The 27,705-nt window shown below is 35.2% G+C and overlaps 1 protein-coding gene across 2 annotated transcripts in view; it reads left to right on the forward strand.

Moving 5' to 3' along the window:
* Positions 1-27,705, forward strand: part of BAZ2B (bromodomain adjacent to zinc finger domain 2B) — a 406,036-nt gene that overhangs the window by 282,375 nt on the left and 95,956 nt on the right. Inside the window, exons 6-15 of one of the 2 annotated variants that reach the window (XM_021716325.1) lie at positions 408-596; positions 6,578-6,745; positions 8,018-8,211; positions 14,245-14,451; positions 14,770-15,165; positions 21,489-22,092; positions 23,628-23,921; positions 25,812-25,872; positions 26,673-26,781; positions 27,052-27,153. In XM_021716325.1, the coding sequence (XP_021572000.1) occupies positions 408-596; positions 6,578-6,745; positions 8,018-8,211; positions 14,245-14,451; positions 14,770-15,165; positions 21,489-22,092; positions 23,628-23,921; positions 25,812-25,872; positions 26,673-26,781; positions 27,052-27,153 (2,324 nt within the window). The remainder of the gene's footprint in view (positions 1-407; positions 597-6,577; positions 6,746-8,017; positions 8,212-14,244; positions 14,452-14,769; positions 15,166-21,488; positions 22,093-23,627; positions 23,922-25,811; positions 25,873-26,672; positions 26,782-27,051; positions 27,154-27,705) is intronic. The other variant, XM_021716326.1, reaches the window with a different exon arrangement.

Below are 27,705 nucleotides of genomic sequence, written 5' to 3' on the forward strand. Positions count from 1 at the left end.
TTTTGGACTTACTTCAATGGTTTTCAACCTTAGATTAATAGGATGTTTTTAATCTTCTTTCTTGTGAGTAAAAACTTTTGATAATATATTAATGTACATGTATTAACAGAAAATTAACCTCACTTACTTTAGGTCAAACTATTTTAATTAGTGAAAATTATTTACTTCAAACATCAGTTCTCAAATCTCAAATTCTAAGTAAATAAAGTTATATCATTCATTTAAATTATCATTTGAGTACTTTCATGCTTTAGAAACATCTTATTCTGTAGGGTTTGAAAGTAGAAAATGCGGAAGAAAAACTGTAAAATGATAAATTATTATCGATTTTAACTATAAACGCTGAAATCAGATAAATCTTATCTGTTTTTATAGTACAACTTTAAGTGTGTTTTTTTCCCTCCCAGGACATTTATTCAGAGCAGCTGGGGATCAACCGTTTAACCTGTCCACAGTGTCGAGTGCCTTCCCAATGGTCAGCCACCCAGTCTTTGGTCTACATTCAGCCAGCTCAGGGCATTCAGAATTTGGTGGTTTGGGGACACTTGGTACACCCACAGCCTTAGCCGCACATCCCCAACTAGCATCTTTTCCAGGTAAACATCTGTTACAAACAGTGTTTAAGGAAAGAAGGAACGCTTGAAAATGTTCACGCAGTAATTTATTTATTAAATTGAACAAAAAGAATAGTCTGATGCCTGGTGTATTAAAGCTTTTGTGCAAGAATTAGCTCAATTTCATTTATCATGTACAAAAAAATTCAACATACCATGTATGTTAGGTGGCAGAGCAGTTATTTAGGTATTCAGGTATTTAACTGTTAATAGGTATCTGTCATAGAAGGGAATAAATCACAAGTTTTTCTCATGCTTTTGATTGAAGTATTTTATACAGAAAAGTATACATATTGTAAGTATAGAGTTTGAATTTTTCTCAGCTTTATATGATTTTTTAAAATTATTTAAATTACAATGTGAAACTTCAGTCCAGTTCTTGTAATGAATATGTTTATACTTTTATTTTGGGTTCTCACTTCTCTTCATTTTGTAAGGAAAATAAGTTAGACTCTCACATTTCTTTATTTTTCTATGTTTGATCAAACAACTACAGAATTGCACCATTTATGTGGCAAGAGGACCGGTATTATCCCAAATTCCACAGATAATGAGGATTTACTGAGACAACAATTTAAAAAACACACTTTAGTAAGACACCAATTAGACAAACATACTTTAATTTGTTTTATTATCCTGAAAGTAAACTTGAATGTGTTTCCACTGATTAATTTTGCATTCATAAATTTTTGTAAGGAATGCATGTTTTAATGTATGTAAAATAGTTTAAAACCATTAGAGCATGTCTAGAGACAAACAGACCTGAATTTAAATCTTGCTTTGCTACTTTATAGCTATGTGACCTTGAACAGTTATCTGACCTCTTAGCCTCAGTTTTCTCATCTGAAAAGTGAGGATCATAATAATAGTACCTGCATCATAGGGTGCTTGTGAAGATTATAGGAGATAAGTCATGTTTAGTGCTGAATATTGTGTCTGATATCCATAATTAATCCATAATTTGTAACTTTATGATGAACTTCTAAGTATATAACACAAAAGTATATAACATAAATTATGATGAACTTCTAAGTATATAACACAAAAAGTAACAGCACAGTAGCCACATTTATCATATTCAACAGAAAAATTCTAATATTTCAGAGCATACATTGGATCTCAACTTAAACCTAAAAGACTCAGAAGAATTTAAAAATTTTTTAAACTTGCTAGAGCCAGATATATTTCACATAAAATTATGTCAATTTAATATTAAAATATAATGACCAAAAATTTTAAGACTATATGTAGAAAGAACAGATAGTTAAATCTCACTAGCAATGCCTTTTTCCACAGTGCAGTGGAATAAGTCATAATTTATTTTCTTTTTTCCACTTTAGTGATTAATAAATTAAGTGCTCCTTTAAAAGGAAGCAAGTCTCTTTTTAAGACTATATGTAGAAAGAATAGATAGTTAAATCTATATTTCAAGTATATAGTTGTTTTATTATTCCTTGAAGCCAATTGTCTGGGAAAAGGGAATGGTGGGAAGAAGTAATTTGAGTAGACAGTTTAAGAAATCGTAAACTGAGTCTTAATGTTTTCTTCAGAAATATTAATGGGTCCAGGCACAGTGGTAAACACTTATAATCCCAGCACCTTGGGAGGCCAAAGTGGGAGGACCACTTTAGGCCAGGATTTTGAGAACAACCTGGACAACAAAATATTTAAAAATTAACCAGGCATGGTGGTGCATACCTATAGTCCCAGCTACTCAAGAGACTAAGGCAGAAGGATTGCTTGAGCCCAGGAGTTTGAGGCTGCAGTGAGCTGTGATTGTGCCACTGCACTACAGCCTGGGAAACAGAGCAAGACCCTGTCTCATAAAATAAAATAACAAAATAAAACAAAATGAAATAAAAATACTTAATTCCATTTCTAGCATAATTGTTTGGTAAGATAAGCATTCAACAGATATATGCTAAAATATAAGATTACTGAGTAAAAATCAAATAGTTACTGGTATCTTCAATTTTTTTGTTTTATCATAGTTTATTTTGCTATTGCTTTAGAACGTTCTAAACCACAATATAATTACTGTACCATTAAAATAGAGTACTTTCTGCACTAGAATGGTAGTTAACTATTGTAAAAAATTATTCATCTGGATTTCAATAACATTGATACTTTCACTATATAGAAAAACTCTGATAATTTCCTTCACCTACATAGAATATTTACTTACTCATTTAATGTATAAAATTCTTTGAGCATCTGTTATGTTCTGTACTCCAGGCCAGTTACTGAGAGATACACATAATATATTTTATGTTGCTTATTGTTTTTAAGAGATGGATAAACAGACAGTTGTAAGACAGACTTTAGTGATAAAAGTATGCCTATATGAGCACACTTTTTGCAACGGGGAGAGACTGTTCAAGGACTCATTTAACTTGCAAATTTAGTGTAATAACTTAAATATAAATTCTCTATAAACAGCTTTATTCAGAAGGTTAGCCAAATTTTCAAATTACTTTTTTTTTTTTTTGAGAGAATCTCATTCTGTCACCCAGGCTGATCACGGCCACCGTAACCTCGACCTGGTAGACACAGATGACCTTTCCTCCTCAGCCTTCCAAATAGCCGGAAATATAGGTGCATACCATCCACCATGATAATTTTTAAATTTTTATTTTCAAAACAAGGTCTCGTCAAGTTGCCCAGGCTGGTCTCCAGCCCCTGGGCTCAGTCAGTCCTCTCACCTCTGCCTCCCAAAATGCTAGGATTATAGGCATGAGCCACCATGCCAGGCCCAAATTTCCAAACTTTTAAATTCACCCAATAAATGAGGACACAAAGGCAGGACATTACTAGAAATTTTAAATGAAGAATAATTTATTTTTAAATTATATGCATTTTAGATTAAATCATTAAATGTAACATTAATTTATATTAGTATAATAAGATTGTTTCTAGTTTTATTGAAATAGTATTTGGAGCCGGGCTCAGTGGCTCAGCCTGTAATCCTGCGCCTTTGGGAGGCTGAGGTGAGTGGATTGCCTGAGCCCGCGGGTTCGAGACCCGCCTGAGCAATTTGGCGAGACCTCATCTCTACAATAAATCAAAAATTAGCCAGGCATGGTAGCGCGTGCCTGTAGTTCCAGCTACTTGGAAGGCTGAGGCGGAAGGATCGCTGGAGCCCAGCAGGTCGAGGCTGCGGTGGCCGGGAGTGGCCACTGCACTCCAGTCTGGGCAACAGAGTGAGACTCCAACTCAAAAAAAAAAAAGAAAAAGAAAAAGAAATAGTATTTTGTAGTAATTTTAAAAATATTAATAATTTTTAGTCATATTTTAATATTAAATTACCATAATTTTTTGTGAAATATATCTGGCTCTAGCAAGTATAAAAAATTTTTAAATTCTTCTGAGTCTTTTAGGTTTAAATTGAGATCCAGTGTATTCTCTGAAATATTAGAATTTTTCTGTTGAATATGATAAATGTTGCAACTGTGCTGTTACTTTTTGTGTTATATACTTAGAAGTTCATCATGTCCTGATTTATATAATCCTTATCTGGCATTTTTCATTTTACCAAAAAACTACTTTGTGAGTGACTAAATTTTGTTTGTTATTTTTCTAAATTCAGAAGATAATAGAAATTTTATTTTTCCTATGAAATAATATCAGACATTTGTAAAGTTTATATTCAGAAGCTCTACCATTTTCATGTTTTAATTGATCTTATTTACTATTTACTTGTTTTGTATTTTCTTCTTTGGTGTCAGCTTATTTATAAAATTGTTTTTGTAATCCCTACTATGTGCTTATTTATCACTGACATTCTGAAGTACATTTTAAAATTTGTTCAGAGTTTGATTATTTCTAAAGTATTTGAATCTTAATTGCACTTTGATTATTGATTTGTTGGTTGTGTATAAAGTCTATGTATTCAACTTTAATGCTTTCATTACAGACTCTGTTAAATAATATATATATTTGGGAAACCTCAATCCCTTTTTATCAGTGAGGTAGAACATAGTTTTCAAATCTATAAATAACAGTAGATTCCAACTGTGCTGATATAAGCCCAAAATATACACTTTTTTTCATATCTGAAGGCACATCTTTCATCTAAAAAGTGGATAAATATTAATGCTTTTGTATAGTTATTCTTGGTTCAACTCCCATCATTCAGACGTGGCTGAGTATACATTGGTGTCATTTCACTAGCAATGCCTTTTTCCACAGTGCAGTGGAATAGCTTCTGCAGTTTTCTGTGTTTACTTTTTTTTTTTTTTTTTTTGAGTTGGAGTCTCACTCTGTCGCCCAGACTGTATTGCAGTGGCCGCTCCCAGCCACCGCGGCCTTGACCTGCTGGGCTCCGGCGATCCTTCCACCTCAGACTTCCGAGTAGCCAGAATTACAGGCATGCACTACCACGCCTGGCTGATTTTTTGACTTATTGTAGAGATGAGGTCTCGCTGCCCAGGCGGGTTCTGTGTTTACTTTTATAGAACTTTGAGAATAGTTGCTATCATGAGCATTTCACTTTTTAAAACCAGATTTTGCATTAGATAATGAAAGTGTATATCACTTTACATTCTATTTTTAATGAAGAGACATTCCTAGAAAGATTTAAAGATCATATAATACAGTACACTGACAATTTTGAGTTTTTCCAAATTGTGTTGTTATGGTTTTTATACCTTTAATTTTCTTGTGGCTGTTACAGTTGGCAAAAAATATTCCATATCTTTAGAAGATTGGCCTGAAAGATAATAACTGATTTGATAATATAGCAGGTTAGCCAGTTGAAGAAAATTATTCTCAAGATGTAAGATGGAACAACACAACATTACTTCATCCTTCCCTGAAAAATATATTATATAAATTTTGCTTATTTCCTTTTCTAAAGATTTTAATGAAGAGCCAAATTTGAGTATCTAAATTACATTCCGTTATTTTCTATTAGTCATATCAGTAAAGCAAGCATTATTATCTGTAATTTATGAATAGAAATATAAACAAAATTCAAGATTTCTTTATTAACTTTAAGGGGAGAAACTTTATAAATCTTTTATTTATTTATTTATTTATTTATTTATTTATTTATTTTTTGAGTTGGAGTCTCACTCGGTCACCCAGACTGGAGTGCAGTGGCCGCTTCCGGCCACTGCAGCCTCGACCTGCTGGGCTCCGGTGATCCTTCTGCCTCAGCCTTCTGAGTAGCTGGAACTACAGGCGCGCGCTACCACGCCCAGCTGATTTTTTGATTTATTGTAGAGATGAGGTCTCGCTGCCCAGGCGGGTCTCGAACCCGCGGGCTCAGGCAATCCACTCACCTCAGCCTCCCAAAGGCGCGGGATTACAGGCTGAGCCACCGAGCCCGGCTAATCTTTTATATTTTAATGCCGTATTACCTGTTTTTGAAATCTTCTTTGGAGAATTTCTTTGACCACAAAAAAACTACTGATTTTGCTATATTTATATTTTTGTTTGACAACAGAATATTTTCTTCTAGATTGCATTTATACTATAATAGATTACAGTAGTCTTGTATTATTCCTTAGACCACCTGGTGTATTAGAGCCAGTTTTATGTTGTATGTAATTTGAAGGAATTCTTAACATAGGTTGTAGACATAACTTTAAATTCTAAGGGTTTAAAATAGATTAGAAAAGATAGATATGAATCATCAGAGAGACAAGCAGCTCTTTTATATTCCAAATTTTCACTTTTATTTTCAAAACTATGGACTACTTTTGTTTTTTATAAACTTGAAGTCTAGAAAGCTACTAAGGAAAGCTCCTTGGATACTGGCATAATGAGAAGAGTAATGAGTGTACAATTCTACTCTGCTGTTTACAGTTAAGAAGATGATCAGAATTATGTGTAATTAAACAATTCTGTTCCAAGATGAAACTTGAAATATTTGGGGGGGGGGCGTAAAATATAGAATGCAATTGTGACAACTGGAATGTTAATTCAAATAATTTTGTGTGTTTGGTTTGTTTGGTTTTGAGGTGCAGAATGGTGGCGAGCAACGGATGTTCATACTCGTGCAGGGGCAGCTTTCTTCCCACCCTTACTAGGAATTCCACCACTGTTTGCTCCTCCATCCCAGAATCATGATTCTTCTTCATTCCATTCAAGAACTTCAGGAAAAAGCAATCGAAATGGTCCTGAAAAAGGTATCCATATTAAGTGAAGTACTGTAGATCTTCTATTCTATACTATTTTCATAGGGTTCAGGTTTAATAATATTTTTATAGCATTATGCTAGACCCTTTCACATTGTCTTGCTAAATCCTTGCAATAATTCTTTAAGATTTTGTAATCAAGTTTAAATAAATTGCTCAAAAAAAAAAGTGCTTACCTATGGATATAGTCTAGTCAGGATTTTAGCCCAATTCTACTGCTTTTTCCTCCATATCTGATTACCTCCCTACATATAATCTTTTGCAATTAAGTATTAACGTCATTAAAACTTATATCTTAGTACTCTTTTTCTTTTAAATGATCATTAATATTTATAATATCGATAACTATCATTATAATAGAATTTGAAAATTATAACAATATTTCAGCTCTTCCCTCCTTCCCTCCCTCCCTCCTTCCTTCCTTCCTTCCTTCCCTCCCTCCTTCCTTCCTTCCTTCCCTCCCTCCCTCCCTCTCTTCCTGCCTCCCTCCCTCTCTCCCTCCCTCCCTCCCATCTGGGTCTCTGATGCCAAGGCTGGAGTGCAGTGGTATGATCACGGCTCATCTTAGCCTCAGTCTCCTAGGCTTATGTCCTTCCCCCTCAGCCTCCCGAGTAGCTGGGACTACAGGCATACATCACTACACCTGGCTAAGATTTTTTATTTTTGGTAGAGATAAGTTCTTTCTATGTTGCCCGGACTGGTCTTGAACACCTGGGCTCAATCAGTCTTCCCACCTCAGCCTCCCAAAGTGCTGGGATCACAGGTATGAGCTACCTTGCTCAGCCTATTTCTTTCCTTTCACATGAGTGATTGTGGAGTTTGACCTAAAAAGAGAATATTTACATTTAATTATTTTCTAAATATTGTTTTGTTTAATTAAAGTGAAATTTCACATAAGATAATATTAATCATTTTAAAGTAAACAATTCATTGGTATTCAATACATTTACAGTGCTGTGAAACTACCACCTCCATCTTGTTCCAAAGCGTTTTCATCTTCAAAATGAAACCTTGTACCCATTAAGCAGTTACTCCCCATTCCTGTCTCCCCCAGCCCCTGGCAACCACTAGTTTATACTGTGTCTTTACAGATTTATCTATTATGAATATTTCATATAAATGGAATCATAAATATATTACTTTTTGCATCTAACTTCTTTTACTTATATTCTTTAGTTTATCTACATTGTACATATGTCAGCATTTCATTTTCATGGCTGAATAATATTCCATTGTATAATTGTGTTTATTTTTCTTTTCAAGGTGTAAATGGGTCAATAAATGGAAACAGTACAACATCTGTAATTGGTATCAACACATCTGTACTATCCACTACTGCTTCAAGTTCCATGGGACAAACTAAAAGTACAAACTCAGGTGGAGGAAATCGAAAATGTAATCAGGAACAAAGCAAAAACCAGCCTTTGGATGCTAGAGCTGTCAAAATCAAAGATAAAGTAAGTATTCTTTGAACAACAAATATATAACAGATCTATATATATAAGCATTCTAAAGGTCAAATCACCTGAATCCACAGATTAATTTATTAATTGCCAACTCTTGTTTTTGCAGGTATGTATTTATAGTGTGGTACTAATATAATTATATCTTTAAAAATTAAAACTGTCAGCACCAATGTATATATTAATAATATAAACAGTAATAATAGCTAAAGTTTATTGAGAATGTACTGCCTGCCAGCTCTGCTCTAATTACTTTTCATGTAATTTCAGTCCTCCCTATATATGAAATGAGGTAGCTAATATTACAAATGGGGAAACAGAGCACCAAAATAATTAGTCATAAGTGACTGAGCCAGGATTTGAAGCCAAGCGAGTTGACTGCAGAGCCCACGCATTAAAAAAAGAGAACAAGAAAACCTTTTATTATGGGAAATTTCATATATACAAAGTACAGAGACTAATCCTTTGTGCCCATTATTTAGTTTTAAAAGTTTTCACATTGTGGCCCATTTTATTTCATCTGTATCCCCAACTGTGCAAGTTATCACATTATTCCCCTTCAGGTCACGCCACTGAGCACTTGAGCAAATGTGACAAAAGATTCTTGGTTGTTTCCTCCCAGGGACACTGGTTTCAGGGTCATATTTTCCACCTGTTGTCTTCACTTGCTCTTGGCTCCTCTCCCTTTTGATGTGTTTCTGGGGCATTAGTGTAAGCAACAAAGACCTATCTCTGAACTGCTGCCTGCTTCTCTGCATGCCAGACACTGACTAAAACTACCTATTCCTGACCCCCATACTATTTTAAAACAAATCCTGGACTTCATACCACTGGATATATTTCTGTGTTTCTAAAAGTTAAGTGCCCATACTCTTAGCCCTAACACTATCCCACCTCTTAAACATAGTGCCCAAATCTAGTAAGATCTAAAACCTGCAATGTCCTGTGCCTTCACAGTGCGTTGTGCAAGATTTTTAAAAGCTTGAGTATTAAACAGTCCCTTACTTGGTTCTAATGAGGACTGTAAACTGACATTCCTAGAGAGAGTCTGTGCTGTTAGACTAAAAACTATACCAGGGACGTGTACTGAAAACATATAGAGGCACCTCTTTAATAATATAAAGAGAGATTCCAAGGTACCATAGTGGTGTCTATAGACATCTAAGTAGAAATAACACTATGGAGACTGGCTATAAAAATGAGGCATACTAGAACCTAAGATTTCAGAAGAGCAGTACTTTATGATTATACATGGTTTGGCATGAGTTTGTGGTATGAGTTGTTCAAGTAAAATGGAGATAAAGATCATTGGAACTGCCAGGCGTGGTGGCTCACTCCTGTAATCCCAGCACTTTTCAAGGCGGAGATTGAAAGATTGCCTGAGCCCAGAGGTTCAAGACCAGCCTGGGCAACATGGCAAAATCTCATCTCTACAATAAATAAAAAAAATTAGCCGGGCATAGAGGTGCACATCTGTAGTTCCAGCTACTTGGAAGGCTGAGGCAGAAGGATTGCCTGAGCCTGGCATGTTGAGGCTGGAATGGCCATGAGCATACCTCTGTACTCCAGCATGGGCAACAGCGTGAGACTCTGACTCAAAACAAATCAACAACAACAACAAAAAATCCTTGGAATTGAAGAAGAAAATCTTATGCTTTTTTACCCATTATTTTTCAGTTTTAAAAGCTTTTTTTAAATGACTTCATTAGTTTTCATGTGTTTGAAAAAAATGGTCTTCAGCTAATTTTTATATCTCTTAGGGCTGAGGTGCTTATCTCAGGTGTTCTCATTGAAAGTTATTGATTAAGTCCCCCCATACAGTCTGCATATCAATATTTTAAAAATTAAATAAAGTAATTCAGATATAAATATACAAACATACGACCTGTTTAGAAAAAAAATAAAACAGGCTGGATGCATTGGTTCACGCCTGTAATTCCAGTACTTTCGGAGGCTGCAGGAAAATTGCTTGAAGCCAGGAGTTCAAGACCAGCCTGGGCAACATAGCGAGACCCTGTTTTTACAAGGAAAAAAAACAATCAGCTGGCTTTAGTCCCAGCTACTTGGGAGGCTGAAACAGGAGGATCAGTTGAGCCCAGGAGTTCAAGGCTACAGTGAGCTATGATTGTGCCACTGCATTCCAGCCTGGGTGACAGAGAGAGACCTTGTCTCAAAAAAAATTTTAAAATGCAAAACCTAAAATATGACTTCTGTTTCTGCTGCTGTAGCAGCCAAAAAGTCTTTGAAAAACATGACTTTTTTATGGTTTGAAAATATTGTATGTTAGGGAATATTAAATTTTACAGTCACTTTGGAAAACAGTATGGAGGTTCCTCAAAAAAATTACTCCCCAAAACTGAATATAAAGTCTCAGTGAGATATCTGTATACCCATGTTCATAACAGCATTGTTCATGATAACTAAAAAGTAGATGCGCCCCTAGTGTCCACCAAGAGATGACTGGATAATACATACCTTCTGTGAATACTATCCAGGTTAAAAGAGGAAGGAAATTCTGATATTTGCTACAACATGGATAAACTTTGAAGAGATTATGCAAGGTGAAATGAATCAGACACAAAAAGACAAATTCCGTACTGTATGATTCCACTTATCTGAGGTACCTAGAGTAGTCAGCATCACAGACAGAAGTAGAATGGTTGTTGCCAGGGGCTGGTAGAGAAAAAGGAAGTTAGTATTTAATTTCAGCTTTACAGAATTTCAGTTTTACAGAATAAAGAGCTCTGGAGATGGATGATTCTGATGTATTATGAATATATTTAATACCACTGAATTGTATACTTAAAAATGGTTAAGACAGTATATTTTATGTGATGTGTATTTTACATCAATAAAAAAATTGGTGGGGAAAAAAGAAAAAATATATATCATGTGTTATCACTCCCTTCAGCAGTGTCCTATCCCACTCACAATAAAATCCTGCCATGAAGTAGTAGGAAACTGTCAGGGGAGGTGGGGTGGGATTGGCACTTGAGGGAAACTACTAAGGGAGGGGCACACCTCATCAACAAGAGTACCTGCATAATCAACGTTTGTATACCTAACCCTGAATTGTACCCCACATCTTTATAATAATAAAAAATAATAATTTTAAAAAAGGAAAAAAAATCTTGCCATGGTTTGTAAGTAAGAACTGCATGATCTGACCCCTACAAATTCATCCAGCCTTATCTCCTACCACTGTCTCCTGGGTTCACTATGCTATCACTGAACTAACTAGCTGACTTTCTCAAATTTGAACATGCCAAACATGTTTCCAGCCTGTAGCTTTTTCCTTTGCCATTTCCCCTGTCTTGAAAGGCTTTTGTTATACGTCTTTGTATGACAGGCTCTTGCTCTTCCTTTGGTCTCGGGTCAGGAAGGTCTTCCCTGATGACTGCATCTAAAGCCTCACTCCTATCCCACCCCCCCCACCCCCAGCACACACTGCCTATCCAGTTATCCTGTTTTACTCACAATATTTATCACAAACCATTTATTTGTATTGTTTATTGATTCCATTCTCCCAGTTCTAGGAGTGTTTTTCACACTCTTGTATCCTCAGATACCTGAGCAACTCTGCCTGGAACATAAAATAGCCTTGAACATGTATCTGTTTTGTTATTGGAAAAAGCTGACTATTCAATAAAATGAAAGTTCAAGGAAAGGGTTCTGAAAAGTTTCCCAGATTGGAATGCGAGGGGGATTAATAATTCTTTGATCATTTTTTGATAAACCAAAGTAGAATCATTTTTTTAATGTTTTAAGTGAGAGAAAAGAGACTTACTACCTAACAGTTTGTGAAGATAACACACACACATACACACACGTATATACATACTCTACTAAGGAAATGAAATTGGTCATATTCAAACCCATCTCTTTTTCTCTAATACTCACACTTGTCTCCTCACTTCTATTTTTTCTAAATGGGCACTGAATTTGTTACCTTATAAAAGTGGGACCCTTTGCGCAATGTGAACGTATGCTCTGCAGAGACACCCTGCATCAGAATTCCTAAGTGCTAATCCGTGTGCCTTTATTAGAAGTGGGACCCAGGAATCTACTGGTCTCAAGTTTATGTATACTAGATCTGTTCCTGGGGAGTGCAGTTCCCATTTCTTGTGCCATTTTTAAATAACAAACTATACACAGATTACTTGGGCATTGAAACAGGAGTTTATTTTTCTCTGTTAAATCACCGTAGCTCCCCCATTCCTTTCTCAGCCCCTATTAAGACAAAAATAATAACTTCAGTTTAGATGCCTTGTCATTTTCATAGTCTTGCTGCATATGTTTAGAAACCCACAACAGATTTTGATTGCAAAGAAGCTGTTTCTCGGCCACATAAATGGTAGGCTTAATATTAATATATTATTATTTCCCTTTATTCTCTGCCTTATGGTCTCTGTCATCTTGTAATTCCCACACTATTTCAATTCAGTTTCTCATCCCTCTCTGCTCTACTCTAAGAGAAGAATATACGACTCAGGGAATGATGGTAACTTATTAGTCTGCTTCTGGAAGTATGTCAGTATGGTGGTAACTTATTAGTCTGCTTATGGAAGAGGCATTAGTAGCTAGTTTGGAGCAGTTAAAACAGAGTTATTGCAAACAGAATATAATGGAAGGAGTAGCTTTCCTCACTCATATATATTTTATATAAACTAATCTTCAGAAGGCATAAGAGAAAGAGTATAGATTCGCAGTCTGTAACTGTGGCTTCAGTTGGTTTCCTATTGTAGAAGTGTATTCTTGTCTTTCATGCCTCAATTTCCAATAGTCATGAAAGGATATATTTCTATTAAGACCATAACTTTTGTGATTTATTGCTGCTTTTCTATATTTCATTCTTTATCAGCAAATGCCATTGAAATGTTCCCAAGTGACAGTATATACTTAATTTTGTTGCTCTATCATCAAATTTCTCCATATCGATCTTCCTATTAGTAGAATTTTTTGTTTTGTTTTGTTTTCTTGTCTTGAGTCAGGGTCTTACTCTGTCACCCAGGCTGGTGTGCAGTGGTGCAGTCATGGCTCACTGCAGCCTCAACCTCCTAGGCTCAGCCAGTCCTTCTGCCTCAGCCTTTCAAGTAGCTGGAACTATAGGCACAGGCCACCACACTTGGCCATTTTTAAAATTTTTTGTAGAAACAAGGTCTCACTATGTTGCTTAGGCTTGTATTGTTGGAGTTTTAACTTTTCCATTGTTATGTAGTTATTTAGTTTTAATCTCATGATTTTTCCTTTTTATCTACTGCTATTGTCTGTTCCTGAAACAAAACTTCCTTGTTACGTGACTAATATCCCTTTCTACCAGCTTTGGATTTTCTTTTTCCTGTAGAATATTAAATATTCCAGAAGTAACTCTTCTTTATCATATTCTTCTATTTTCTGATATGAAACATAAACAATTAAATTCCTTGCCCTAAACTAAAGTAACTCATAAATCTTTTGCTACCTGTTTTATCTTCTCTATAGCACTTATTATTGTATGGAATGATTTGCTTTTATAGTAAGCATCTGTCTACACAGATGGAGTAGTAAACTTCTTGAAGGCAAGGATTGCTTTGCACGTCACTTAGTCCAGTACCTAGAAGGTTGTATGTGGTATGTCACAGGTAAATATTTGGCTACTGACTCACTGTCTGTCACAAAGAAAGAAGACTGAAGCTAAATATGTAACTTCAACATATAAATCGTAATTGGAATTATTATCCTGTGAACTGCTCTTTTTAATAATATATTTTGAAGGATGCCAGCCATATGAGTACAATCACATATATACTATATTGATATTTTCATTATTCTGCATGTGACAGAGCTTGTACTTTTTATTGGGGAATTCCTGTCAGATAAGTTAATTTGATCAGTTTGTAGGTAATTACTCTTACAATATGTAACTTTTTCCTGCAATGACATTTTGAAATTGAAAATATCCCTTGAAAGTTAAAAGAGCATGTATTTTACTGAAACTTGAATTTTTTCCAAAAATAAAGTCTAGCCAAATTCCTTGTCTTTATCCAGAAACCAAGGAAGAAAACTGTGGAGAGTTCTAGCAACAGTGATAGTGATTCAGGCACATCATCAGACACCTCAAGTGAAGGCATTAGTAGTAGTGATTCAGATGACCTAGAGGAAGATGAAGAGGAAGAAGAAGATCCAAGTATTGAAGAAAGTGAAGATGATGATTCTGATTCAGAGGGTGAAGCACAACATAAAAGTAACAACCAGGTATAAATTGCTTCATGGACAGCAGTTTGGAAACATTATTCATATGTAGGAATTACATATGGAATATGGTTTATCTTGACTCCCAAAGTTTATAGTTTTAAAGTTAATCATTACTTTGAGTTCATACTCTTGCGCAAGAAAGAAAGGAGATGGAGAAACATTTTTAAAGAAACATTTGGCATATTTTTAGTGAGTTTTATATATCTATCATATGTCATTACAAACACTTTAAAGCACTCTCTTTTCTTCAGATTTTACTGCTTGATGTTTTTTGTCTCAATAGAGGTTAATAACTTGCCTTTACATTTTTATTTCCAGGTGCTATTACATGGTATTTCAGACCCAAAAGCAGATGGACAGAAAACAACTGAAAAAGCCCAAGAAAAAAGAACACACCAGCCATTACCTCTTGTGTCTGAATCCCAGACTCACTCATCATTCCAATCCCAGCAGAAGCAGCCTCAGGTTTTGTCACAGCAGCTTCCATTTATTTTCCAAAGCTCTCAGGCAAAGGAGGAATCTGTGAACAAACACACCAGTGTAATACAGTCTACGGGATTGGTGTCCAATGTGAAACCTTTATCTTTGGTAAATCAAGCCAAAAAGGAAACTTACATGAAACTCATAGTTCCTTCTCCTGATGTACTTAAAGCAGGGAATAAAAATACCTCTGAAGAATCTAATCCTTTGACCAGTGAATTGCGATCCAAACGGGTAAGTTAAAAATCGTTTATACAAGAAATTTATTATCAGAAAAAGATAGAGCTTCCATGATGTCTCACAATATGCAAGTTTAAACTAAATTCTGCTGTTATTTTATACTTTCTTATCTCCAGGAATCAAATATGTACATCAGAAAAGTAATCTTCTCTGACTTTATATTCATATGTACATTTGTTTAGTATATTTTTATAAACACAATCATGTCACTCTCCCACCAAACCCACAGCTTTCTCTCCCTGCCCTCAAGGTCTGATGGTTTAGCAGTAAGGGGATAAATGTGTTCCAATAAGATAAGTTTTACAATTACTTGGGTTTAAAATTAATATTCCTTTTTTTCTAATATCAACATGTACTTTTTTTTTAAAGAAGTAAACTCTTGAGTAACTATAATTCATAAATTTTAAGTGTAAAAATCCTTTATAGAGAATCATTTTCTGAGCCATGTTTCCTTAAGCTTTGGCCCCCTCCCCTACCTTGGGGAAGTGACTCTTCTCGCGCTCTCTCTAATCTACTTCCTAAATAAACTATATTTTTCCAATCTAAAAAAAAAAGAATAATTTTCCTTTTTCATCCTTAATAAATTATACAAAATGTAACTTTTACATACACATACACCAGAACCACTCTTCAAAGGATTTTTTCATCCTTGTTTTTCTTGATGTTGGTTTATATTACTACACAGACTACATTAATATATCCAGTAGAATTCTCATAATTAAATGATTCTTGTTTTTTATTCTAGGGTCTGCCTTGAGTACAGAAATATATGTTTGAACATAATATCCTGTCTCTTGGTTATGAGTTCTGTCATTTGACATTTTTTTTTTTTTTGAGTTGGAGTCTCACTCTGTCGCCCAGACTGGAGTGCAGTGGCCGCTCCCGGCCACTGCAACCTCGACCTTCCGGGCTCTGGTGATCCTTCCGCCTCAGCCTTCCAAGTAGCTGGAATTACAGGCACGCGCTACCACGCCCGGCTGATTTTTTATTTATTGTAGAGATGAGGTCTCACCAAGTTGCCCAGGCGGGTCTCAAACCCGCGGGCTCAGGCAATCCACTCACCTCAGCCTCCCAAAGCGTGGGATTACAGGCCAAGTCACCGAGCCCGGCTTGTCATTTGACATTCTAATCATTAGATAACACTCTTAGGTAGAACACTTACTGTTTATATATAACTACTTATTAGAAAGTCATTTATTAAACACTTGTTTAATAAATGTAGCCTAGCTAGGTTTTTTATACATATGATCTTATTTAATTCTTACAAAACCTTGTGAGGTAAAGAAACTAAGGCTCAGAGGTTAAGTCACTTGCCAACGTCACATAACAAGCAGAAAGGATTTAAACCAAGCATTTTGATTTCAAAGCCTGTGATTAGGATGAAAAATTGTGGTGTTCTTGTTAACTGAAGTTCATTCAGAAATTATAATACAAATTCTCTGACATGATAATGGTAATTAATGAAAAATATTTTATGTGAATGGACATTCACATTAGACTCAACCCTAAATGCTATTATTACTACTTATTATTACTACTCTTTATCAGTACTTATTGAGTTAGAGGGTATTTTATTTTATATATATATTATTTTTATTTTAAAGATGTGGGGTACAATTCAGGATTAGGTACATAAGTGATCATCATACAGGTAAAGTTTGGGTACCCTTATTGATGTTATGTGTCCTCCCTTCCCTCCTCTGTCAGTGTCCCACTATGTCAATCCCTTTCTTGTAGAATTATGATAAATGTTCAGGGTCCACTTATGAGTGAGTACATGTAGTACTCAGATCTCTGTTTCTGTGATAAGTCACTGAATATTATGGATTCTAAATCCATCCAAATTGCTGCAAAGTCCATAATTTTGTTTTTCTTTATGGCTGCATAATATTCCATCTTGTATATGTACCACACACATTTCTTTATCCAGTCTACTTTTGATGGGCAGCATGGTTGGTTCCATGTTTTTGCTATTGCGGAGTGCTGCGAAGAGGGTATTTTATAAATACTTCATAAACAGCAACTATCTTTCTTTATATGATATCTAATATATAATTTTGCTTTATTTTCTATGATAATCTTATTTGTTTCATGCTACCTGCTGTATACATGTCTGTATCCCTCATTAATTTATTATTTTCTTGAATGTTATTTAATCCATGAATCCTTCACTATGTTTTCATTGAAGTTACGTAATTTAATATGCATTAATGGGATATATAGACTAGGAGTGGAATTTTGTAGGTCTTATGTCAGTTTTCTTTTATCAAGTTTTATCTGGAGGATTTTTTGTGATCTGCAGAGACTCAGGGGATGGGAGAACAAGAGCTTGGAAGAAGGATAGACCTTTGAACCTATCTTTTCCCATACTATCGTTATCTAAATGAATATTTTAAAACAAAAAGAGATTTGCTACTATATCAGTCTTAATTTTCTCTCCATCTCCTTTCTACATACCACCCAATATCTAAAAGACTGATGTGTATTCTGTACTATAAAAGAGTAATTGATACTAGTCTTGGTAGAAAATACAGTAATCTTTGGCTATTCTTGAAAACCCACAGGTGTCAATATATCAGAAGTGATTCCTCAGAATTATAGTGAGGAACAGTTGCAGACAATTAAAACATAAAACTAAAGAGAAAACTTTTGTTTTCATGGCCCTTTTGGTCCTATTTAGAAGTATTAGAGTATTTAGTATTTAGAAGAAAAACTTAATATCTATTAAAAAGAGTACAAAGTGATTACATGACTTAATTATGTTCTAAAATGAAAATGTACTAAATTTTTCAGGTGAAAATGTAAGTCTTGTATATATTATTTTATGTAAGAATAATTTTCCATAATTTATTCACCAAATAGATACTGATTAAGCACTTTTCTCTTTGTGAGGTATTGCCTTAGGTACAAATATTATATGTCAGTCTCTGTTTACAAAGACTTATATTAATAGTTTTCTAAACTAATACAGTAAAAATGTTAAATAAGATAAAAGTGTAAATAGAAATTACTTCCTGTTTGTTATTACACTGCTTTAAATATTTAATAAGTCATTTTTTTTTTCTGAGTTGGAGTCTCACTCTATCGCCCAGGCTGAAGTGCAGTGACATACTCATGGCCATCCCAGTATCAGCCTGCTGGTCTCTCGATCCTTTTGCCTCAGCCTTCCAAGTAGTTGGAACTACAGGCACGTGCTACCACACCCAGCTAAGTTTTTGATTTATTATAGAGATGAGGTCTCACCAAGTTGCCTGGGCAGTTCTCGAATCCGTAGGCTCAGGCACTACCCTTACCTCGGCCTCCCAAAGTGCTGGAATTATAGGCTTGAGTCACTGCGCCTGGCCTAATAAGTCATTTTATATGGCATTCCATCAGCATTTACGCCATCACAAATCTTTGCTGATTTGAGTGTTAGAGGCCCAGGTCTGATGCTGACAACACTGTTGATTTTAATTTCAAAGTTATCATTTTCAATGCAGAATGTTACCTTAGGAAATTCCACTCCTATTAAAATATTTTAATAATTCTACCTCAATTTATTTTAAAATATTTTAATTATAGTAATTTAATAAAATTCATGATTTTATTGTTTTTAAGAAGATTTTAATAGCTAAATAATTTTTGTTTCTTATTTACATTTGTAAATTCTATGGCTTAATGGTGTATACATTAATATTTTCTGAGAAAATTGTTACTTTTCTAAAATGTTTACTCTTTCAAATACTAATGTACCAAATGCACTCTAAAGTAGATCCCATGGAATGTTGAGTCACCACATCTACCAGTTTAACGTCTTAAATCTTTGCTTCAAAGAAGTTCTTCTTGCTCAAGAAGTTATTCAGCAATCTAAAATTGTGTTTTTAGTACATACCAAGCGCAGGGTTCTGAACAATGTTTTGAGAAGACCATACTTTTTGTGAATGTGTGTGTGTTGGAGTCTCACTCTTGTCACCCAGGCTGGAATGCAGTGGCACGCTCACGGCCACCGCAGTCTCGACCTGCTGGGCTTAGTGATTCTTCCGCCTCAGCCTTCCAAGTAGGTGGAGCTACAGACCCACGCCGCCACGCCCAGCTAGTTTTTGAGATTTACTGTAGAGATGAGGTCTCACCAAGTTGCCCAAGCTGGTGTAAGTCATTTTATATGGCATTCCATCAGCATTTACGCCATCACAAATCTTTGCCCCAGGGCTCAGGCCAAAGTGCTGGGATTATGGGCTGAGCCACTGCGCCTGGCCAGAGGTGAATCTTGGCAGTGTTCTTACCTAAGGAATTTTTTCAAAGATGTAAACTTATCTCCTTAAAGTTTAAGGCATATCGGCATATACTTGTGTATATTAAGGATAGCATGGGTCAGACTCGGTGGCTCAACCTAGAATCCCAGCACTTTGGGAGGCCGAGGCGAGTGGACTGCCTAAGCCCGCGGGTTCAAGACCAGCCCGGGGAACTTGGCAAGACCTCGTCTCTACAATAAACAAAAAAAATTAGCCGGGCATTGTAGGGCATGCCTGTGGTTCTGGCTACTTGGAGGCGGAAGGATCACCGAAGCCCAGTATGTTGATGCTGAAGTGGCAGTGAGTGTGCCACTGTACTCCAGCTTGGGCAACAGAGTGAGACTCCAACTCAAGAACAACTGTAACAAAAAAGAAAGTAGTATGGCATAGAATACAAATGATATACAGAATGTAAAATGGTTTGACTTATGATCTTTCAGTGTTATGATGGTACAAATGTGACACATACTCAGTAGAAAGTAGTACAATAGTCTTATGATGCTGGGCAGCAGTAGTGAGCCACAGCTCTCTCTCATCAGCCATGTGGTCATAAGAGTAGACAGCTACAGCTACTGTGTTGCTAGATGTTTTTGCCCCACCATAGACCAATGTAAGTGTTCTGAGCACATTTAAGGTAGGCTAGGCTAAGCTCTGATGTTCAGTAGGTTAGGTGTTTTGTTTTTTGTTTGTTTTTTTTTGAGTTGGAGTCTTACTCTGTCGCCCAGACTGGAGTGCAGTGGCCGCTCCCGGCCACCGCAGCCTCGACCTGCTGGGCTCCGGCAATCCTTCCACCTCAGCCTTCCGAGTTGCCGGAATTACAGGCATGCGCTACCACACTCAGCTAATTTTTTGATTTATTGTAGAGATGAGGTCTTGCCGCCCAGGCGGGTCTCAAACCTGCAGGCTCAGGCAATCCACTCACCTCAGCCTCCCAAAGGCGCGGGATTACAGGCTGAACCACCAAGCCCAGCTGGTTAGGTGTATTTAATGTTTTCGACTTACAAGGCTTTCATCTTAAGATGGGCTGATGGGGAAGTAACTCCATCACAAGTCAAAAAGCATCTATACAAGGAGGTAAAGGAGCTCAAAGGGTAGAGACAAAGAGTGCTTCTGGCCAAGAAAAACATGGAAGGCTTCTTGGGTTGGATCCTGAAGAATAAATAGTACTTCATCAGCCTGAAATTTATAAGAGGAGGCCTTTTCATGTAGAGAAAATGGTTATAGAAAAATGTGGAGAGCCATTGCCTTGCTAAACTCTGGTGTGGCCATGTGTTCTCTGAGCTATGGCTGTCGCCATGCTTCCTGGCATTAGTCTCCTCCCCCACCTTGGGGAGGTGAATCAATCTTCTCTCTCCCTTCTCTTTCTCTCTCTAACTTATTTTTAAATGAATTTTTCTTTCTTAAAAAAAAAAAAAAAGAAAAGAAAGAAAAATGTGGAAGTGGTGAAAATATGACATACATAGGCCATGGCAAATAGTCCAGTTTAACTGGACAGGTATGTTAATGCCTAACTGTAAAGTAATTTGAGTATCAAACTAAAGTGTTTAGGCTTTATAAAGTTGGCAGTGTTTCAAGGAGCTAATATTATAAAGTAAGGCTAATATAAGGTAAAACTGGCAGGAATGTGGAATATATATTGGGAGTTGGATGGGAAGAAATATATGGCATGGCTTAAATTTGAGCAATATTTCAATGAGAGAATTCAATGAGGTAATAGTATGGCTAACTTGGAAAAAAGAAAGTTAAAAGATATTTTTAGGGTTTCAGCTTTGGATTATTGTAAGAATAGGAGCCAACAGTAAAGAGAGGGGATAAGCAGGAAGCATATGTATTTTGAGGGGTGAAAACTAGTTAAATTCTAAATATATTAGGTCTAGCCAAGATATAGCAACCAACTAATCATCACTGCCACTACTTTTACAGCACTTATATGTCATGATTTAAATTTGTATATGATATGATATCTGTAATTTGTCTTTAGAAAGTAAATAAAAACAATTTTTGTTTTTATGCTACATTTTGTTTTTTTAACTTATGTTTCTACAGGAACAATATAATCAAGCATTCCCATCACAGTTAAAGAAGCAAGAGTCATCTAAGAGCCTGAAGAAGGTTATTGCAGCTTTGTCAAACCCAAAAACAACCTCTAGTTCACCAGCACATCCAAAACAAACATTAGAAAACAACCACCCTAATCCATTCTTGACAAATGCACTTTTAGGTAACCACCAACCAAATGGAGTTATTCAAAGTGTCATTCAAGAAGCTCCTCTAGCACTTACTACCAAAAGTAAAATGCAGAGTAAGATTAATGAAAACATTGCTACTGCAAGTAGCACCCCTTTTTCCTCACCTATAAATTTGACTACTAGTGGGAGAAGAAACCCAGGCAATCAGACACCTGTGATGCCCTCTGCCTCTCCCATACTCCGTAGTCAAGGGAAGGAAAAAGCAGTTAGCAATAATGTAAACCCAGTAAAAACACAGCCTCACTCCCATCCTGCGAAATCTTTAGTGGAGCAATTTAGAGGAACAGATTCAGACATTCCCAGTAGTAAAGATTCTGAAGATTCAAATGAGGATGAAGAAGATGAGGAGGAAGAGGATGAGGAAGATGATGAAGATGATGAATCTGATGACAGCCAATCAGGTTATTTTCTATTTTAAAATTTAAAGTATTTCTCGAAATGCTCTATGAACCAAAACATTTTAAAGATATTCTTAATTCATAGACTTAAAACCATTGTCATTCTCTGTGTTTTGTGCATTTTCTTAATGAATTCATAAAATACAGGAGTAATTGATTTGAAATCCAAAGTTAAATCCTCAGCTTGCTATTCATTTGACATTAAACAATTAATAACTTTAAAGTGAATGTAAATGATGCATAATTGAGACATAATTTCATCAGCTTGCTTAATTTTCATTTTATTCAGGATCACTTAATTATTCCCTTTTTTCATCTCTTCTGCTACTTGTTAAAAATGTATCAGCAAATATTTTGAACAAAGATAAAATGGTAGTCGCAGTCATCCAGAAATACCAAAAACCGAAATCCCTGTCGATGTCCATCAGTAACACAGAATTTATTAAATAACATTCCTAATTTGATTTTGTTTCACTTTCTAGGTTTTTGGGGGAGTACTTCTTTGCGTTTTCCTTTTCCTTCCCTCTCCTTGTTCCACAGAAGACTAAAAACAAAATACAAGATAACTTACATTTTAAATACAAAGATGAAGTATATATTATAAAAGTTGATGGATTTGTTACTGGTCAGCCATAGATTCAATTAAATTTTCTAGCAGTCGATATAAATAGGAAAGTATAGTCAGTTGTACAATTTTAAATATCTGTAAATTAAAAACAAACTACTTGTTCAGGGTAAGAGCAGCTCTTCCTGACAATATGTTTCCATAAAACAGTTTGCATGGTAGGTAATATATATCAATATTTAATATATTCCAAAAGCTAATTTTTATAATGAACTTCAATATAGGCAGCTAATAACACACAAAACCGAATTCTACAAAAGCTGCTGTTCTGGGAAGCATTAGGACACAGTCCAAGTATCAATCTTATGTTTATTAAGTTTAATCCACTAATAGATTGTATATATCTGGAAGAGTGGATGTGTGATACATAGGACTACAGAGCTAGAACAAACATAAATTATTAAATAACTAAATTATTCTATAATTAGTTCTGGAAGCCCAGTTTTTTGTGACGCCTGTGAATCTGGAAAAGCCTGATGAAATCTTGCACCTAAATAGAAAAACTGCAGCCAAAAATCCAAGAATCTCCCCTAGAAAATTGTTTTCTTTTATTCCAAAGCACAATGAAAATATGATGATAGTTCTAGACTTTTCTCCCTCATATTTAATTTAGTGTACTTTTGCGTTAGTTTCTCCATTAAATAAAAAGTGATTTTGAAGCCATTAAGCAGAACTCATCATGTGAGAACTGTCTTATGATTAAAATGTTCCTTAAAATGTTTTAAAATTTTGAGGATTTATAGCCTAGATACATTATTTTCAAATAGCTTATAAGATTTACTCCTCAGGGAAGTTGCTCGTTTGAGTTCTCATTCACAGATACTGTTTCCTGGAACTAGTCCATTTAAATACAATCTGAAAATTATTGGTGATTATTTAGTTATAATATACAAATGCTTCTTTTACTTCCCAGAATCAGATAGTAATTCAGAATCAGATACAGAAGGATCAGAAGAAGAAGATGATGATGATAAAGACCAAGATGAATCAGATAGTGATACTGAAGGAGAGAAAACTTCAATGAAACTGAATAAAACAACTTCCTCTGTCAAAAGCCCTTCCATGAGTCTCACAGCTCACTCAACACCTCGTAACCTCCACATAGCAAAAGCCCCAGGCTCTGCTCCTGCTGCCTTATGTTCTGAATCCCAGTCACCTGCTTTTCTTGGTACATCTTCTTCCACCCTTACTTCAAGTCCACATTCTGGTACCTACACTTTATTTTTATTATTGTAAAGTAGAAGACAAACCATAGCAAGAATTTTTATTTATACAGTTTTCTGGAGATGACCTCACTGGAATCAAGTATTACAGCTAGGTTTTAGGTGGCTAAGAAATGTCAGCATGTATTTCCAAAGACCATGAGCCATTACTTGGCCTTTTCCCCCCCGCCCCCGTGCTTTCAATTCAAGAATCTAATTGATGACAGCTCTTGATTTTGAAACTTTCCTGCTTTTGTGTTCAGTTTGTGCTTCAAGAATATAGACTTTGACAATTGAACTTTTTTGTACAGTTGACCTTTGAACAATGCCAGGGTTAGGGGTACTGACCCACATGCAGTTGAAAATTCACCTATAACTTTTGACTCCCCCAAAACTTAGCTACTTATTGCCTGCTGTTGACTGGAAGACTTACTGATAACCTAGACAGTCAATTAACATATTTCATGTTTTATGTATTATATAGTGTAGTCTTACAATAAAGTAAGCTAGAGAAAAGAAAATGTTATTAAGGAAATCATCAGAAAGAAAAAAAATTTTATTAAGTGGAAGTAGATCATAAAAGTCTTCACAGCCTCATCTTCACTTTGAGTAGGCTGAGGAGGAGGAGGAAGAGTAGGGGTTGATCTTGCTGTCTCAGGTGGCAGAGGCAGGAAGTCATGTACATGTAAATAGAATGTGCAGGTCTAACTGACGGTGTTCAAGAGTTGACTGTACTTTTAAAAAGCTTACTTGATTATTTAAGATATGATTTCTATCTGCCCAACATAAAGCCAGTATCATTTCTATTAGTGAGTAAACATTCTTATTCCATTAACACGCCTTGTCTTTTATTTTTCTATTTGGCGTATAATAAACTTCTAGAGATCTTCATTAGAAGTTTCTACATTTAATATTTCAAAACTATTCTGTTTTCTCATTCAATAGCTGAGAAAATATACATGTGTATAGCAAAATATTTCATCAATTATTTTACCTATTTCACTCTCATATCCAGTTTTGCTTTCATTTACCACAAGCTAGTATGATATCCTACTAATTTTATATCTATTTATTTGTATTTGTGACACTTTATATCTTTGTCTTTGAAAAATCTTACATAAAAATCATAATTCTCTTCCCTTTGTGCTTTAGGTTAATTAAAAGACCTAGGAGCATTCTTGACTATGGATGTATATGGACATGGAAATCAAATTGTCTTTACATATATGAGGTAGCTGTTGAAATCAGCATCTGAAATTTTTTTATTTTTATTTTTTATTTTTTTTAGAGACAGTCTCATTCTGTCACCCAGACTGGAATGCAGTGGCACAGTTATGGCTCACTGCAGCCTCTAACTCCTGGACTCAAGCAATTCTCCTGCCTTAGCCTCTCAAGTAGCTGGTACTACAGGCATGCACTACCAAGCCTGGCCTTTTTTTTTTTTTAATTCTTGTACTCCTGGCTTCAAACAATACTCCCTCCTTGGTCTCCCAAAGTGGTGGGATTACAGATGTAAGCCACTGCACCGGGCCTGAAAACTCATATTTTCAAAGACAACAACCTTATATGGTTTTCTGAAACCTCTATTTTCCTCCTGCTTCTCCAGCCATTTCTTTTATATCAAAGTGAGAGGAAAGCTATATATTTTTTACTTATTTTATTTTCTTTAGGGAGAAAGACTAGTTACTCTGTCACTCATACCAAAAGAAAAAAGAAGTAAAAAAGCTCTTTGCCTTGTACAGTGTTTTGTCAAAAATCATCTAAAAATAGTATAAATTGCAGAAATACACTAAATAATCCAAGTCACTGAAATATACTTTTTCAAAGAAAAGTTTCTAAACTATCAAAAGATTATAATTGAATATTTTATATTAATTGCTTGAATTTTCTTAAAGGCACTTCCAAAAGAAGAAGAGTAACAGATGAACATGAACTGCGTATTCCGTTGGAATATGGGTATGCAAAATAAGGTTTTTCTTTTTGCTTTGCCCCCTGTATATTTATATGTGTTTGATGTATACTTGATTCTCATTCTCTACTATTAATAAAAGAGGTGAATATATGACACAGTATTTATTAAGAAGTACCAGAGCAAAGGGGAAGGAAGTCGATATATCAGAAACTGAAAGTAAACCTGTCTGCTTTATGGGCAGTATGGCAAAGCTGAGATGGGATCACGCAGGTGGGCACATGATTGAACAAGAACCAACAGCAAATCAGGTGGCAAAGGACAGGGATACAATAAGACTATTAGAAGTTTTGTGAAGATAGAATTAAAGGACAGTTAATGCCAATTTGGTCAGAACTGAGAAACTCAACTAGAATTGAGCTAAAATGGTTTAATTGGAACTGACAGATTTCAGACTTGATGTATGTTAACCCCAAGCAGCAGAGAGCCACTATTGTTTTACTCTTCTCATGTAAAGCTTTTAAGATGTGGAAAAATCAGTGCACATTGACCCATGTTACTGAAATGTCTCAGTATCCAAAGTAATCAGTTAAAATTTCCAGAAACTTTAGTGGAGTTTACTATCTGTAAATTGAGTCTTTGATTAATTTTTTAGCTGAACTAGTTAGCTAAGAGTCTAAATTGTAATAGTAAATATATTTGGGTTGTTGGAAGAGGGGTTTATTTTTGTTTTCTTTGTATTTTTAATGTTTCCTAAAGAGCATGTGTACTTTATTAAATTTTTTTTAATGTTTAAAAGCTTCCTTAAAATTAAATGTGTCATAACCCTCATTTCTGTTATGTATAGCTGGCAAAGAGAGACAAGAATAAGAAACTTTGGAGGGCGCCTTCAAGGAGAAGTAGCATATTATGCTCCATGTGGAAAGAAACTTAGGCAGTACCCTGAAGTAATAAAGGTACATACTTTTCACCAAATAATGTACATTTGGTGTCTATTATAAGCATGCTCATGTTTAAAAAAAAAAGTGCATTCCTTTCTCAGATAAAGTTCCTTGATACAAAATGTTCTCTTGTATGGGACTACTGTACTTAACCTAAATTGATCTCTTATAAATTTATAGCCCCTTGATAGAATATGCAAAACATTAGTTCCTGAAGCTAGCTATACATCAAAGCTGGGTTGTAATTATTAAAACCTGAAGTGGAAAAATATGTGATTTTTTCAGTATCTCAGCAGAAATGGAATAATGGATATCTCAAGGGACAATTTCAGCTTCAGTGCAAAAATAAGAGTGGGTGACTTCTATGAAGCCAGAGATGGACCGCAGGTATCCACTTTTTAAAAAAGTACAGTCTTTGAACCAAAAAGTAGTACCATAATCTAAATGAAGTAAATTTCACTACACGCTGGAGCATTGCCTTTTGTTAGTGAATTCATACAACTATACATATAATTTGTGGTAAGCACTCACTAAAGGCCTAAGTTTGTTATGTTTTAGTAACAAGGAGCTTTGACATGATAGATGTCCTTTCCTATTTAAGTAAACTTTTTCCTGTTTATTATTCAATTTTTCCTGTTTATTTATTTTACAGTTTATAAAGGTAAAAAAGTATATGTATGTTCATGTGAAATATAGGAAAGCACTGGTTCCCTGGAAAGTAAAACTAGTTTTAAAAAAGTTTTTGAGTAGGAAAAACATATTATTATAAGTTAATCCAAAAGAGGATAAATATGCCTCAGTTTTTGGAAGGATTTTGTCCATTTGAGTAAGCCATGCTATATGAAACATTTTCAAAAGTTTGGTCATTTTTTTTTATGTTCCTTAAAATTAGATGAATGAAATTTCTGGATTTTGCAGAAATTGAGTTTTAAAATTAAT

This window comes from Carlito syrichta, unplaced genomic scaffold, assembly GCF_000164805.1.
Source record: "Carlito syrichta isolate Samal-C Ts95f unplaced genomic scaffold, Tarsius_syrichta-2.0.1 Scaffold308699, whole genome shotgun sequence".
Classification (NCBI taxonomy): Eukaryota; Metazoa; Chordata; class Mammalia; order Primates; family Tarsiidae; genus Carlito; species Carlito syrichta.